At 40.5% G+C, this 16,048-nt stretch overlaps 1 protein-coding gene across 1 annotated transcript in view; it reads left to right on the forward strand.

Annotated features, from left to right (window-relative positions):
- Positions 1-338: 338 nt before the first annotated feature.
- NECAB1 (N-terminal EF-hand calcium binding protein 1) overlaps positions 339-16,048 on the forward strand; it is a 236,257-nt gene continuing 220,547 nt past the window's right edge. The window contains exons 1-2 of the mRNA XM_006209700.4: positions 339-543; positions 12,264-12,288. Coding sequence (XP_006209762.1) covers positions 445-543; positions 12,264-12,288 — 124 coding nt within the window. The 5' untranslated portion in view covers positions 339-444. The remainder of the gene's footprint in view (positions 544-12,263; positions 12,289-16,048) is intronic.

The following is a 16,048-nucleotide window of genomic DNA, read 5'->3' on the forward strand; positions in this document are numbered from 1 at the left end:
GGGGGGCGTCCTTACTTTGTGCTCTTGCTTCTCAGGATAGACAGGCTTCTGTCCGTCCCCCTCTGTCGGGGCCACCCCGTTTCCTGCGGCCTGCGGGACCCTGTGGAGCGGGCAGAGGCCTCGGGACTGTATCCAGCGTGTGTGGGGGGCTCAGAGAGCGCTCCCTCACGAGGGGAGCGGCGCGTTGCTACGCGAGAGGGCCGCGGGCACCGCCGCTCGGGGACGGGGGAGGCGCGAGTCGGCGCGCGGGCGAGCGCGGAGGGCGGGGCGCAGCGCGAGCCGGGAGAGGCGCGAGGGAGGCTCGCCGGGGAGCGAGCGCCCACTCCGCGTCCGAGCCCGGCGGCTGGCGGCGCGGGAGCCGGCAGTGCGGCCGCACCCCCGCCCGCCCGCGGCAGCGAGGCAGCCGGGCGCCGCTCCCGCCCGCGGCCGTGCGGGCTCCTGAGGATGGAGGACTCCCGGGAGACGTCGCCGTCTTCCAACAACTCCTCGGAAGAGCTCAGCTCCGCGCTGCGGCTGTCCAAGGGCATGTCCATCTTCCTCGACGTAAGTACGGGGGGAAGGAGTTAGGTCGGTGCCCCCACCCGCCGTGTCCTTACTCTTCCCCGGGATGAGGGGTGCCCGCCCGGGTGCCAGCGCGGGGGTTTGCCCCCAGAATACCGGAGGGAACTACCTTCTACCTCGCTCTCCTCCCTCCCCGGAAAAGCACCCGGGCAAATGCCAGCGAGATGACCGCCACTTAACTTGTAAAGAGGGCTGCCCCAGACCTGCAACCTGGGGCTTAGCAACCCTTAATAAATTCCAAAAGTTAAAATTCCTAGCAGCATGGATTTCGATAGGGACTAGGCTTATAAATGCAACAGTCTCCATGCAGGTGAATAGGGAGTTTTAAACGGGGCTAAGGCGCTGCGGGGGATGGGCTGGGGGGCGACATTGTCCCAACTTACCTCTAATGTGCCCTTTTTGCAGCCCCCACCTCGTCGATACTCTGAGGTGACCAGGGGAGTCTGTAGAGATTGTAATTCCCCGCCTTCCTTCTCCAGCTTCCTCGGGGAAAACAAATCACTTTGAAAACACATTTGTTTTTCTTTCCACCAGTGGTGGCCAAGATCTCTTTCATAATGATTTCTTTTTTCACCACCATCTCCTATTTTTCCATGTTTCTTCCCTGTTATTGCCCTTTGTACCTCTCCACGCTGTAATTACTGTCATTATCCTCATCAGCGCTAGCGTTTAGCTGTTCTTCTTTTGGTCCTCTTCCTGGCTTTGATATTGATTCCCTTCGTCCATTTCTCTGATACTGATAGTCATTTTGGTTCTTTCTTTTCCTTTCTCTGCTGTTTTTTCTGCTGTCACGCTGTGGTTTCTATCTTTATAGCAATCTTATTTCTTATTTGTTTTTCAGTTTTGCTTTACTGTCGCTTCCTGCTGTTCTCTGTATTTCTTACCCTTTTGCTCAGCTGTTTTCCTCTGCCTTTAGGTTTTGTGATTTTCCTATCCCTCAGTTGCCTGTGGGGCTCCCAGCCTCTCAGCCCCTCAGTTATAACATTCATGCTGTCCCCCGAGGTGGTTTCTGGCTCAGTGGGGACAATTCTGGCATGAGAAAAAAATGGGCAAAAGGCATTGAAGAGTGATTTGTGCTCTTGCCTCTAACCTTCTCTGAATTATCATTTTTTATTAAAATCGAGGTGCCACTGATCTTATAACTGACATGATTTTCAGGGCCAAATACACTTATTTGTGGAGAGATGAAAATCTGAGGAAATCGTATTGTTAGTATGGTAATAGTGAAGCAGAGAGAATGAATATAAGGGAGGAGGGCAAGGGACCCTCCCAAGTTTAATTTGAACGGATCAGCTGGCACTTTTTAATTGGGAGAGAAGCCCCATCAATAACTAAACCTGGTGTAAGGCAGAAGATGCAGGTAAGCCTCAGTTGTGTTTCCTGGCAGTCTCCTCCCCTGATCACCATGCAGTTGCAACTGCGGATATCAGCATTCTGGGTGGACCATCTTCCCAGCAAAACCACAAATGGGATTCCCATTCCTTCCACTCAGTAGGATTGTAATACCTTATTATTCATGAGCACTCATCTCTGCTTAGTTTGGATCAATCAGATGATGTTATTGATGCTAATGGTTAAACTGGCTGGTATTATTCCTTTTAAGTCTTGCCATTCAGGGCGAAAAAGCTCCAAGGAACTGAGCTAGGAGACGGGGGCACACAGCACACCAGAGAAGGAAATTTCTCAGAGATAGAGACTCAGGGACCCTGAAAATCATGTCAGTTATAAGATCAGTGGCTTAAACAGCCATGAAGTTGATTCAAAGAGAGCAAGAGGAGGGATCTCCTTTCATTCTGACCTGATCTTCACTCTGTCCCCTAAGACTATCAAGTGCTTCCCTATGACTTTTTATTTTTTATTTTTCTGGAAAAATAAAAGTAAAATTTATTTATTTTTTTCCAGTTTTATTGAGATATAAATGACATACAGCACTATATAAATTTAAAGTGTACAGCATAATGATTTCACTTACATATGTCATGAAATGATTACTGCAAAAGTTCAGTGAGCATCCATCATCTAATAAAGATGCAAAATTAAAGAAATAGAAAATTTTTTTTCACTGTGATGAAGACTCAGATTTACTCTCTTAACAGCTTTCTCATATAAAATCCAGTGGTGTTGATTATATTTATCATGCTGTACATTATATCCCTGGTACTTATGTATCTTACAACTGGAAGTTTGTACCTTTCGACTGCTTCATCCAATCGCCTCTCTCCTACCCTCTGTCCATGGTAACCACAAATCTGATCTCTTTTTCTATGAATTTGTTTGTTTTTGAAGTATAATTGACCTACAACACATTTCATTTTTTTAATGGCTAAGTGATAGTCTATCACATATATATATATACATACATATATATACACATCACTTTATCCATTCACCTATTGGTGGGCACGAGGGTGCTTCCATATGTTGGCTGTTGTAAATGACACTGTGATGAACATAGGGGAGCATATATCTTTTCTAATTAGTGTTTTCATTTTCTTCAGATAAATACTCAGGAGTGGAATTGCTGGATCATATGATAGTTCTATTTTTATCTTTTTGAGGAATCTTTATCCTGTTTTCCTTAGTGGCTGCACCAATATACGTTCCTACCAACAGTAAATGAGGGTTCCGTTTTCCCCTACATCCTCCCCAACACTTGCACTGGTGTCTCTTTTGATAATAGCCATTTTGACAGGTGTGAAGTGCTATCTCATTGTGGTTTTGATTTGCATTCTCCTTATGATTAGAGATGTGGAGCATCTTTTCATGTGCTGTTGGTCATCTGTATGTCTTCCTTGAAAAAATGTGTATTCAGATCCTCTGCCCAAGTTTTAATTGGGTCTTTGTATTTTTTGAGGTTGAGCTGTACAACTTCCTTGTATATCTTGGATATTAACCCCTTATCAGATACATCATTTGCGAATATCTTCTCCCATTCTGTAGATCGCCTTTTCATTTTGTTGAAATAGTGCAAAATGCTTTTAAGTTTGTAGTCCCATTTGTTTACTTTTGCTTTTGTTTCCCTTGACTGAGGGGGCATGTTAAAAAAATATTACTGAGAATGATGTCAAAGAGCATACTGTCTATGTTGTCTTCTAGAAGTTTTATAGTTTTGGGTCTTATATTTAAGCCTTTAATCCATTTTTAATTTATTTTTGTGCATCATCTGAGAGAGTAGTCAAGTTTGATTCTTTTGCATGTAGCTGTCCAGTTTTCCCATCATCATTTATTGAGGAGACTTCCTGTTTATATATTCTTGCCTCCTTTGTCATAGATCAAGTGACCACGTGAGCGTGGGTTCATTTCTGGACTCTGTCCTGCTTTATTTATATATATGTCTTTTTTTGTGCCAGAACCTTACTGTTGTGATTACTGTGACTTTGTAGTATAGTTTGAAATTAGGAAGCATTATACCTCCAGTTTTGTTCTTTCTCAAGATTGTTCTGGCTATTCATGGTCTTTTGTGTTGCCATACAAATTTTAGAATTATTTGTTCTAGTTCTGTGAAGAGTGCCATTGGTATTCTGATAGGGATTGCATTGAATCTGTAGATTGCCTTGGATAGTATGGTCATTTTAACATTATTCTTTCAATCCATATACATGATATATCATTCCATCTGTTTATATCTTTAATTTCTTTCATCAATATTTTGTAGTTTTTTGAGTACAGTTTTTTTAATCTCCTTAGTTAGATTTATTCCCAGGTATTTTATTCTTTTTGATGTCACTGTAAATGGTGTTGTTTTCTTTATTTCTCTTTTTGATAGTTCATTGTCAGTGTATAGAAATGTAACAGATTTCTGTATACTAATTTTGTATCCTGGAACTTTACTAAATTCACTGATGAATTTTTTGGTGGCGTATTTAGTTTTTTCTATTTCTAGTATCATGTCATCTGCAAACAGTGACAGTTTTACTTCTATCTTCCTCGTGTTGGCCTGCTGGCGGGCAGGGCCAAGGCCCAGGGTGTCCTGGGGCTGGTGCCCACCTTCTGGTGCATAGGATTTGTCCTGACACAGCAGCCTTTGGGCTGCAGTGGTCCTGGGGCTGGTTTCTGTGCACTGGGCAACAGAGCTGGAGCCCAGGGGGCCCTTGGGCTGGTGCCTGTCACTAATGTGTGAGGTTGGTCTTGGAGCTTTTGCTGGCCAGCTGGTTGGTAAAGCTGGGTCTCAGAGTTGCTGGCTGCTGAGCCCTGGAGGTCCTGGGGCAAGTGCCACCACGCTGGTGCATGGGGATGGGTCCTGGGTCCTGGGTCCTTGACTGGACTGGGCCATGTCCTGGGGCAGCTGTAGGCTCAGGGGGTCTTAAGGCAGCTGGCCTGCTGGTGGCTGGGGCTGTGTCCCCTCATGGCTAGTTGCTTTGCTTGGCCTGAGGCATCCCAGTACTGGTGCTCACAGGTTGGGGGCAGGTTTGGATCCTGGGGCCAATAAGCTGGAGAGAGGATTCCAAAATGCCTCTTGTCAGCACTTGTATCCTTGCTGCCGCCTCCGTCTGTGTCCCCAGGGTGAGCTCCAGTTGCCTCTTGACTCTCCCAGAGGCTGTCCAGGATCAGCAGGTGAGTCTGACCCAGGCTTCTTTCAAATTACTGCTTCTCTCATGGGTCCCGGAGTGTGTGAGATTTGGCATGTGCCCTTTAAGAGTGGAGTCTGTATTTCCTCCAGTCCTCTGACTCTGCTAAAGGGACACCCCGCTGGCCTTCAAAGCCAGATGTTTTGGGCACTTGCCATCCAGGTGCAGGACCCCAGGCTGTAGAGCCTGAGGTGGGGCTCAGACCCCCCACTCTCTGGGGACAACCTCTGCAGTTGTAATTGTTTTCCTATTTGTGGGTCACCCACCCTGGGGATGTGAGTCTTGATTATACTGTGTCTCTGCCCCTCTTACATGTCTTGCTGTGGTTCCTTCTTTTTAAATTTTTAATATAATTTTGGAAGGTTACTTTCCATGTATAGTTATTGTAAAATATTGGCTCCATGCCCTGTGTTGTATGATAATACATCCTTGAGCCTATCTTACATCCAATGCTTTGTACCTCCCATGCCTGCATCCTAATATTGCCTTCCACTCCGCCCCCGCTGGTAACCGCTAGTTTGTTCTCTGTGTATCTGTGAGTCTGCTTCTTTTTTTGTTATACTCACTAGTTTGTTGTATTTTTTTAGATTCCACCTATAAGTATCATACAGTATTTGTCTTTCTCTGTCTGACTTATTTCACTTACCATGATGCCTTCCAAGTCCATTCATGTTGCTGCAAATGGCAAAATTTTATTCTTTTTAATGGCTGAGTAATATTCCATTGAATATATATGTATATGCCACATCTTTCTCCATTCGTCTGCTGATGGACCCTTAAGTTGCTTCCACATCTAGGCAATTGTAAATAATGCCATAAATATTGGGGTACATGTATCTTTTCAAATTAGTGCTTTTGTTTTTTTCAGCTATATACAGGAGTGGAATTGCTGGGTCATATGGTAGTTCTATTTTTATTTTTTTGAGAAACCTCCATACTGTTTTCCATGGTGGCTACACCAATTTACATTTCCACCAGCAGTGCGTGAGGGTTCCCTTTTCTCCACAACGTCACCAGCATTTATCTGTGTTCTTTTTGATGATAGCCATTCTGACAGGTGTGAGGTAATACCTCATTGTGGTTTTGATTTGATTTCTTTGACGATTAACAGTGCTGGGCATCGTTTCATGTATCTTTTGGCCATCTGCATTTCTTCTTTGGAAAAATGTCTGTTCAGTTCTTCTGCCCATTTTTCAGTCAGGTTTGTGATATTGAGCTGTATGAGCTGTTTATGTATGTTGGCTACTAATCCCTTATTGGTCATATCATTTGCAGATTTTATTTTCTCTTTCAGTAGGTTGTCTTTTTGTTTTCTTGATGTATAGTTCCTTCTTTTTATCTTCACTACATAAAATATTTTCTGTTAGATTCCAGTCTCTCATCAATAGTTGCTCTGTAAATGGTTGTTAGCTTTGGTGTCTGTGGATAGAGGTGAGTGTAGGGTCTTCCTGCTCTACTTCCTGCTCATCTTGGCCACGTACCTTTTCTATGACTGTTTAAAAGCGGTGTATAAATCCTGGTGATACTGTGGAGATGAATTGATTGAGCTATGTGAATGGAAAGTCATCCTCCCTGACACAAACACCTAAGTGCTCAAAATGTTTTTCAAAAAGAGGAAATTAAAATCTCATTTATCATTATACATACATGAATGATTGTTCCCAAGTTCAATAAATAAATAAAACCAGGCCCCTGTTCTTAAGGAATGTGTACCTGATGACTAGGGCAGCCTTGTCCTCTTATAGTTTTTTCTAGAATTTAAAAATAAAAATATAAATTTAACATGAGAGGTGTTGACATGCTTGGCTGCCAGGAAAATGGTAAGAGTCCACAAAAACTGCGCCTGGATTTTATCTTGACTAGATAAGATTTTGTTTACACTTCTCTTTGATATATTTTGTGAAAAATCTAGCACTCTGGTGAAATATATGATATGAAAAAAGGATTTGTTACTTACAGGTTTTTGAATTACTTATATCTGGATCATACTGCTTTTAGCAAAGATAAAATGAAATATACATAATTTTATTTGATTAGTTTTAACATATTCTAGTAGCACGGCTAAGAAAGATTGCTTTTTGAATCTTATTCAGGATATAATAAGTAGGTGATAGATACTCCCTTTTCCAAAGAGGAACAGAAATGAAATTGATCAGAGGCTTCTGCATCACGGAGACGAATTTCCAAGCCTGAGGAAAACTTTGATTTTCAGTCTTTATATACCAGTGCCCTTGGAATAATCACTCCTCTAAGAAATGATTTAAACTGCTTCTGAGAATACTGTTAATGACATGAGTGGATGTGTCCAGCTAGTTAGAAACTAGCCATAGGTCAGAAGATCAGAGATTTACACCAATTGCTGGCTTTTGCTTCATTTTCCTTATCTCCCAATTCAGTGATAATAACATGACAGAAAACTGAGGGGAAAAAAAGGATATGTGGTACGTAAATCTGAGCTGTGATTGTTACATCAGTGTTCCTTGTTGAATGCATAAATAGCGGTAGCCAAACCCACAAACTAATTACAGGGTCCATTTCTTTATAAATCTAATATGTATGATTTTCTTCCTAAAAAATGTCAGAAGTAAGTATCAGTTCATCATAAATACTGAGTATCTACTGAGGAGCTTACAAAACTTAGTACTGATGTTGCCAAGTCCAGACTTGTTTTTCTCACTGGACAACAGGCCAGTAAATTGGGAGACGAGGTGTTGGGGCGAGGAATAGTGACTTTATTTGGAAAGCCGGCAGACCAAGGATGGCAGGCTAATGTCTTGGAGAACCACCCTCCCTCAGTCAGAATTCAGGCTCCTTTTATACAAAAAAACACGGGAGTGGGTGTGGTTGGTTGGTGCAAACTTCTTGCTGCAGGAATTCTTTGTTCTTGCAGCCATCCAAGTGGGTCCAGCCATGGTTCGCTGTAAACCTCCAACAAAACAAAGGTTATTCCCTATTTTTCAACTTGCCATCTCTGTGCACAAGTGCAAACATCCTTAAAGGTCAGAGCCCTGAGAATAGGCTCTCCTGTCTGTTTCAGGCCAAAGGCAACATTGTTTTGCGAAAGGTGCAGAGGTGACAAGACAGCCTAGAAAACAGGGCGCAGTGGTTAAAACTGAAGGATCTAATATGGAGTCAGGTTTGTTCTCCTCTGTGGCACTGATACCAGGCGTGCCTGTGTAGAGGTCAGTGCAGTGCATTTGTACAGAACACAACCGCCAGCCACTGGACGAGGCTGAACTGGTTCCAGTGTGCAGCAGCACGGAAGGACCTGGCGGGTGACAGTTATTTCCCTTTCTGCATCCACATGCTGTGTTTTCTAAGGCTGCCGCATGCCGGATAACAGAGAATAAACTCTCATTTAGAAGACCAGTTCATACAGCACGTGCACCCTCTTTTTGAGTCATCGTATTAATCAACTCTACTACTGTGCCAAGGGAGAAAGACAAACCTTTGGCTCCTTCCCGAAAGCAAGATGACTCCCAGATGAAGTGAGTTGCAGTTTCACCTATTTGATGCCCCTGTCTTCTCCCAAAAAGTTCTCTGCTGATTTTTAACTGGAAGGAAAGTGGTGAGGTAGAATGGGGGGCCTTGAAGGCTGTGAAGGAGCAAGATGACTTTTCTGTCTGCCTTCCCTCCCTTCTTCCAAGCAGCATTCACATCCATGAACACCCAGAACGAAAGGCACAATGGCGGGATGGTCAGACTTGGTGAAAACAAGTCATTTTTCCTTGCAAAGATGCTTAATTCTGATGCCTTGTATAAACTCATCTATGTGAAAGGTGCGATCAGAAGAGGGCTGTCAGGGCAGAAGCAGTTTCTCCAGGTGCAGTGGTTCTGTGTCTGAATTCTGTTACAGTTACGTCTCCCATCTCGCCTAGTGCACAGTTGTTGATTTGAATGAGATTAATGAACACACATAATTGACTATTTGAGATTGTCCAGCTGGAAGACTGGAGGTTAACCCATCGTCTACTTTAATAGGCAAGACAAATGTCACTCTACTAGTTTCAGGAACCAGCAGAAATAAAGAAAACTTAGTTTTACTGTGACATGATAAATGTATTTTCCTGCATGGCCTACACTAGGCAAAACTGAGAAGAGAGAAATGTATGTACTGATTACCTTTTCTTCATGCATCTCAGTGCCCACTTACCTGCATCCTTCCTCATGGTGACTAATCCTCTTGTAGCAAAACCGCCTGCTAGATGCCCAGGCCTGCACACGATGACTCACCTTCTAGGTCTCCCCTTCTGGGTGGTACTGCATGTTCTGAATGAGTCCCTACTCCCTGCCCTGCTTCCCAGTGTCTCAGGAGTCCACTAAAGTGACTGATGGCTCACCTCATTATCTAATTTTAACCTGGATCATGAGAGGAGGCACCAAGCAAATATTAAATATTAGTTCAGTGAATGGTGATTGTATTTTATGCCTCCAAGATAACATTTGCATTTTAAAGCCTGCCTTTAATAACATAGAGTGAAAAGTGAAGAATTTCAGTCAAGTCATTAAAGAATAGCTTTCAGGGTAAAGGAGGCTATTTGATGATCCTTAAATTGTTGCAAAAACACAGCATCACCTGCATTTAAGCTTTAAGTCTGACTGTGATACGTTAATCTACTATCTTGTGACGGCAGCCAGTAAGATTGGCTGGCTCAGATTACTATGTTAGCATGACATAATGAACTCATTTCTCATAGGGAGTACATTTTTTATTAGTCTGAGGGCTCAGAGGCAAAATTTACAGCAGGGACACTTCTGCTCATATTCAGTTGCAAAGAACTGTCTTAATGATAGGAGCGACTATCTTAATTTTTCCTATACGAGGCTGAATGCTGTTTAAGATTGTTCTTTATGAAATGAAATTATAGAAGTCCTAGGTCAAAGTATCTGGTGTCTGGTTATTCTTATTCTAATCACTTCAAACTCATAAGGCCACAATAGAGCTCGAAACAGAATCTTGGGGTATATCAAAGGAAAGGAATAATCTGTTTTGTGTCTCCCTGACTCTGTGGCTTCAAGTTTCAGAGGAGGACAGGAAGAAGCTGGTTATGATATGGAGGTGGAGTCCCAAAATTCCCACTAGAAATTCCTTTTGTATTATGAAAAAGAATCTTGGTCTCATTTAGTTCTAAACATAGAAGCTCTTACTATTGAAAGCAGTCTTCCTGCAATATTAAATAAATTTGGTTCAAAAAAAGGGCACCAACTTCTATGCACTCAAGTCAGGGTGATACATACCTATCTGCTGCTGGAAATTCTTCAGGGGAGAGATTTTTAGTAATAAAATTAGTATTTTATGATAGAAACATTGTAATAATGATTAGATTTATCCATACTTCATCTCCATGAAATCAACAGAAGGAAAGGAGGGTCATGTTTCTCTAGTGGAAGGCAATAAAATGGAAACCTTTGGTGATAAAAAGTATTGCTCGTATTTCAAGCTGGCCGCTAAGAAGTGGTGATCTAAAAAGGAGAGTAGCTCTTGTTACTTAACCATAACTGTCAGCTACTCAGGAAAAATGATCCTTAAGTGCCCTTTTCACTTGATGAAAGCTTGTCTTTGCAGTATGATAAAGGGACATTTTCTTTGGTAGTGTGTATAACATAGTTGTATATTATATTGTCCAGATTTTTTCTCTCAGTCTCTGGACACTCCTTTCTTGAGTGTTGGTTATTTCCAGGTTGTGTATTATATTAATTTCCTAGGGCTTCCATAATAGAGCGCTAGGCAAAGGGTGGTCTAAACAGCAAAATTTATTTTCTCGGTTTCTCACCCCTAGAGGGGTGAAATCAAGGCATGGATTGGAGCATACTCCCTTTGAAGGTTCTAGGGGCGCTCTGTCCCACGCCTGTCTCCTAACTTCTAGTGGTGGCCACCAGCCTTTGACGTTCTTTGGTTTGCAGCTGTATTAGTCCAATATCTGCCTGTCTCATCGCATAGCTTTCTTCTCTGTGTCTCCGCATCTCTGACTTGCTCTTCTTATAAAGTCACCCAGTCATTGAATTTAGGGCCCAATCCAGTAAGATCTCATCTTAGTTTCATTACAACAAAGATCTTACTTCCAAACAAGGTCACATTCACAGTTACTAAGGATTAGGACTTCAACATTTGTTTTGTGGCAACACAGTTCAGCCCATGACACACACAATTTCAAAAAGGCTGACAGCAGCTCCTTGCCTGTATCTTCCTAGATTCAAAGTCAACAGAAAAGAAAGTGTGCCTCTCTTCACAACTGAAACAAAACCATGGCTTCATTGGCCTTGTTGTGCTGAAGCCTGAGTAGTCACTGTGGCCAGAGGGGTGCGACCCTGTTTACCAGGCTTGAGTGCCCTGCCTGACCCTGGAGCACGTCGGCCAAGAGTGGAGGAAAGATTGGTTTTTCAAAAGAAAATTGAAAGTCTTTCTAATACTGGATGCTGGATGGTCAGGCGGTTCACATCCATCAAAGACAAGTTACAATAGTTCCAGATAATATAATTAACTCATAGAAGTAAAGTAACATACAGTATAGCTACATGAGCTCCTATTTATCCGCAATTCAGTATTTTTGTTTCTGTTTATTCTGTTTTATTACATAATTGACTTACACTAAATAGCACATATTTAAAGTGAAACGTTAATGAGTTTTTGCATATTTAGACATCTATGAATCTTTTATCATAATCAAGAAAATAAATGTCTACAACCCTGAACAGTTTCCTCACGCCCTCTTGTAATCCAGCCCGCCCTGCCCGGCTTATTACACAACCCTTAACCTGCTTTCAGTTTCTTTTTGCATTTTCTAGAATTTTACATAAATGGAATAATACATCTTCATTTGTATCTAGATTTTTTTTACTCAGCATAATCACTTGGAGATCCATCCAAGTTATTGCATGCATCAAGAACTCATTCCTTTTTAATGCTTGTAGTAATTCACTGTATAGATAAACCACGGCTTTTTTGTTCATTTGCTTGTTTATGGACATTTGAGTTTTTAATTTTTGACTATTATAAGGAAGGATTTCAATTGAGAAATATTTGTTTTAAATTGGGATTTCTTTTATTTAATAATGGATGAATTATGTGTGAGTATAATGTTCACTGCAATACTTACAGAAGTGGTGATAAAATATTTCCTTTTTCTTTTCCAGATACTGAGGAGAGCAGACAAAAATGGTAAGACCAGAAATCTACAGTTTCTATTTATTAATGTTACCTTTCAGATCACTTCGTGAAGGATAATAATGAAAGAGAGAGTTGAAACCCAAGACACTGACGTGTAAAATGTCAGTTTCTTTTACTAGTAAGAGTTTTAGGCAAGTTCATCGCTCCAGATACTCATTAGAAATGACAGAGGTATTTGCATTTGACAGGAAGCTGGAATTCATGCCTTTGAAGTGAGGAGCTGTCTGGGATCTGGCTTTCCCTTTTGTGCTTTAAATTAATTTTAATGTAATAACAGCTTCTATTTATTGAGTATCTACTATGTACTAGGCATTGAGGCAAGTGCTTTGCATTCATTATGTCTTGGAGTTAATAAGATAATAGATCTGAGACTTGAACCTGAGTCTGTGTGGCACCAAAGTCTAGGCTTTCCATGTTGAATTTCATAGTAGCTGTGGCATTAGCTGCTACTAAGATGGTTATCTGGAACCATGCATTGACAGACTTATTTCTACTCTGGGGCTCTTGGTGGATGGCTCTGCCATTTGAAATATGTGCACTGAGAATGATAATCTGTAGAGGCAGAGAACTAGGAGAAACCAGAAGGAAAATCATTTTGTCAAAGGAACTACAGTTTAAATGACGCCTGCACAAAGTCCAATTAAAAGCCATCAAAAGCAGTATCTTTTCATTCCTTTATTCTGCTACAAATTTTGTTCCACAGAATACCAAATCAGAGTGCATTGAATTTATTCTGCTGCTGTGGTATAAGTACATAATGGAACTATATTCTTGACAAAAGTTTCTTGACAAATTTAGGGTACAAAGAGTCTTTTTCTTGAAATCTGATTTCTTTTACACAGGGAGAGATTACAGGCAGAATCTAGATCTGACAGACGCGGGTTGTAGTCTAGTTAGCCATTAAGCAACCCAACGAAGGAAAGCTTGGCTGGCAATCTACACCTTTTTTAAAAATTGAAGTTTAGTTAATTGACAATATTGTGTTAATTTCTGGTATACAGCGTAGTGATTCAGTATTTTTTATATATATATATTCTTTTTCATTATAAGTTATTACAAGATGTTAAATGTAGTTCTTTTGCTATACATTAGGGCCTTGTTATTATCTGTTTTATATTATATTAGCTTGTATCATTAATCCCTGACTCCTAATTTATCCCTCCCCACCCCCTTTCCCCTTTGGTAACCGTAAATTTGTTTTCTATGTCTGTGAGGCTGCTTCTGTTTTGTAAATAATCACATTTGTGTCATTTTTTAGATTCCACATATAAGTGATATCATATAATATTTGTCTTTCTGTGTGACTTACTTCACTGAGGATGATCATCTGTAGGTCCATCTGTGTTGCTGCAAATGGCAGTATTTCATTATTTTTTATGGCTGAGTAGTAGTCCATTATATATATGTCTTTTTTATACTGTTACCTGTTGAGGGACACTTAGGTTGCTTCCATGTCTTGGCTATTGTAAATAGTGCTGTTATGAACATTGGGGTGCATGTTACCTTTTTGAAGTAGAGTTTTCTTCAGATATATGCCCAGGAGTGGGATTGCTGGATCATGTGGTAAGTCTATTTTCAGTTTTTTTAAGAATCTCCATACTTATTTCCATAGTGTCTGCACCAAATTACACTCCCACCAACAATGTAGGGGGAGTTCCTTTTTCTCCACATCCTCTGCAGCATTTATTGTTTGGAGACATTTTCGTGATGGCCATTCTGACCGGTGTGAGGTGAGATACCTCATTGTAGTTTTGATTTGCACTTCTCTGATAATTAGCAATATTGAGCATTTTTTCATGGCCATCTGTATGTCTTCTTTGGAGAAATGTCTGTTTATGTCTCCTGCTCATCTTTTGGACTGAGTTGTTTGCTTTTTTTGTTATTGAGTTGATGGGCTGTTTGTATATTATGGAAATAAGCCCTTGTCAGTTGCATCATTTCCAAATATTTACTCTCATTCTTAGGTTGTCTTTTCATTTTGTTTATGGTTTCCTTTGCTGTGCAGAAGCTTATAAGTTTGATTAGGTCTCATTGGTTTATTTTTGCTTTTATTTCTATTGCCTAGGGAGACTGCCCTAGAGAACATTGCTATGATTTTTGTCAGAAAATGTTTTACCTGTGTTTTCTTCTAGGAGTTTTATGGTGTCATGTCCTAAAGTCCTTAAGCCATGAGTTTATTTTGTATATGGTATGAAGATGTGTTCTAACTTCATTGATTTACATGAGGCTGTCCAGGTTTCCCATCACCACTTGTTGAAGAGACTTGTTTTTTCTCCATTGTATATTCTTGCCTCCTTTGTCAAAGATTAATTGACCATAGGCCTGTGGGTTTCTTTCTGGGCTCTCTATTCTGTACCATTGAGCCATGTGTTAGTTTTTGTGCCAATACCACATTGTTTTGATTATTGTAGCTTTGTAGTGTTGCTTGAAGTCTGGATGGGTTATGCCTCCAGCTTTGTTCTTTTTCTTCATAATTGCTTTAGAAATTCTGGGTCTTTTGTGGTTCCTTATAGATTTTAGGATTATTTGTTGTAGTTCTGTGAAAAACGTCATAAGTAATTTGATAGGGATCGCATTACGTCTGTAGATTGGCTATTAAAAAAATGTTAGTTCTCCCAATCTGAGAGCATGGGATACCTTTGTATTTATTTAAATCATGTTTAATTTCCTTATGAATGTTTTATAGTTCTCAGAATATAAGTCTTTTGCCCCTTGGTCAGGTTTGTTCCTAAGTATTTTTTGATGTAATTTTAAAAGGGATTTTTTTTTTTACTTTCCTTTTTCTGATATTTCTGATATTCTGATATTTTCTGATATTTTGTTGTTATTGTAAAGAAATGTAACAGGTTTCTGTGAGTTAATCTTGTATCCTGCTACCTTGCTAGATTTGTTTATCAGTTCTAATAGGTTTTGTGTAGAGTGTTTAGGGTTCTCTATATATAGTATAATGTCATCTGCATATAGTGATACTTTTACCACTTCCCTTCCAGTTTGACTCCCTTCTCTTTCTTTATCTTGCCTGATTGCTGTGGCTGGGACTTCCAATACTAGGTTGAATAGAAGTGGTGAGAGTGAGCATCCTTGTTCTAGTTTTTAGCAGGAAGGCTTTCAGTTTCTTAGTGTTGAGTATTGTGTTGACTCTGGGTTTGTCGTAAAAAGCTTTTATTATGTTGAGAGATGTTTTCTCTATACCCAGTTTGGTATAAGAGTTTTTTTTATTATGGATGGCTGTTGAATTTTATCAAATGCTTTTTCTGCATCTATTGAGATGACTATGTGGTTTTTGCCCTTTCTTTTGTATATGTGGTATATCACACTGATTGATTTGCATTTGTTGAACCATTCTTGTGATCCTGGGATGAATCTAACTTGATCATGGTGTATGATCTTTTGTATGTGTTGTTGGATTTATTTGCTAATATTTTGTTGAAAATTTTTGTATCTGTATTCTTCAAAGATAGGAGCTTGTAATTTTCTTTTTTGGTAATGTCTTTGGTTTTGGTGTCCGGGTGATGGTGGCTTCATAGAATGAGTTTGGGAGTGTTTCCTCCTCTTCAGTCTACTGATTGGTCTGTTCAAATTGTCTATTTCTTCTTGATTCAGTTTTGGTGGCCTGTATGTTTCTGGAAACTTGTACATTTCTTTTACATTGTCCAATTTATTGACACGAAATTGGTCATAGTATTCTCTTCCATTTTTTTGTATATCTGTGATATCAGTTGTTAATTCTCCTCTTTCATTTATTATTTGG

This window comes from Vicugna pacos, chromosome 25, assembly GCF_048564905.1.
Source record: "Vicugna pacos chromosome 25, VicPac4, whole genome shotgun sequence".
Lineage (NCBI taxonomy): Eukaryota > Metazoa > Chordata > Mammalia > Artiodactyla > Camelidae > Vicugna > Vicugna pacos.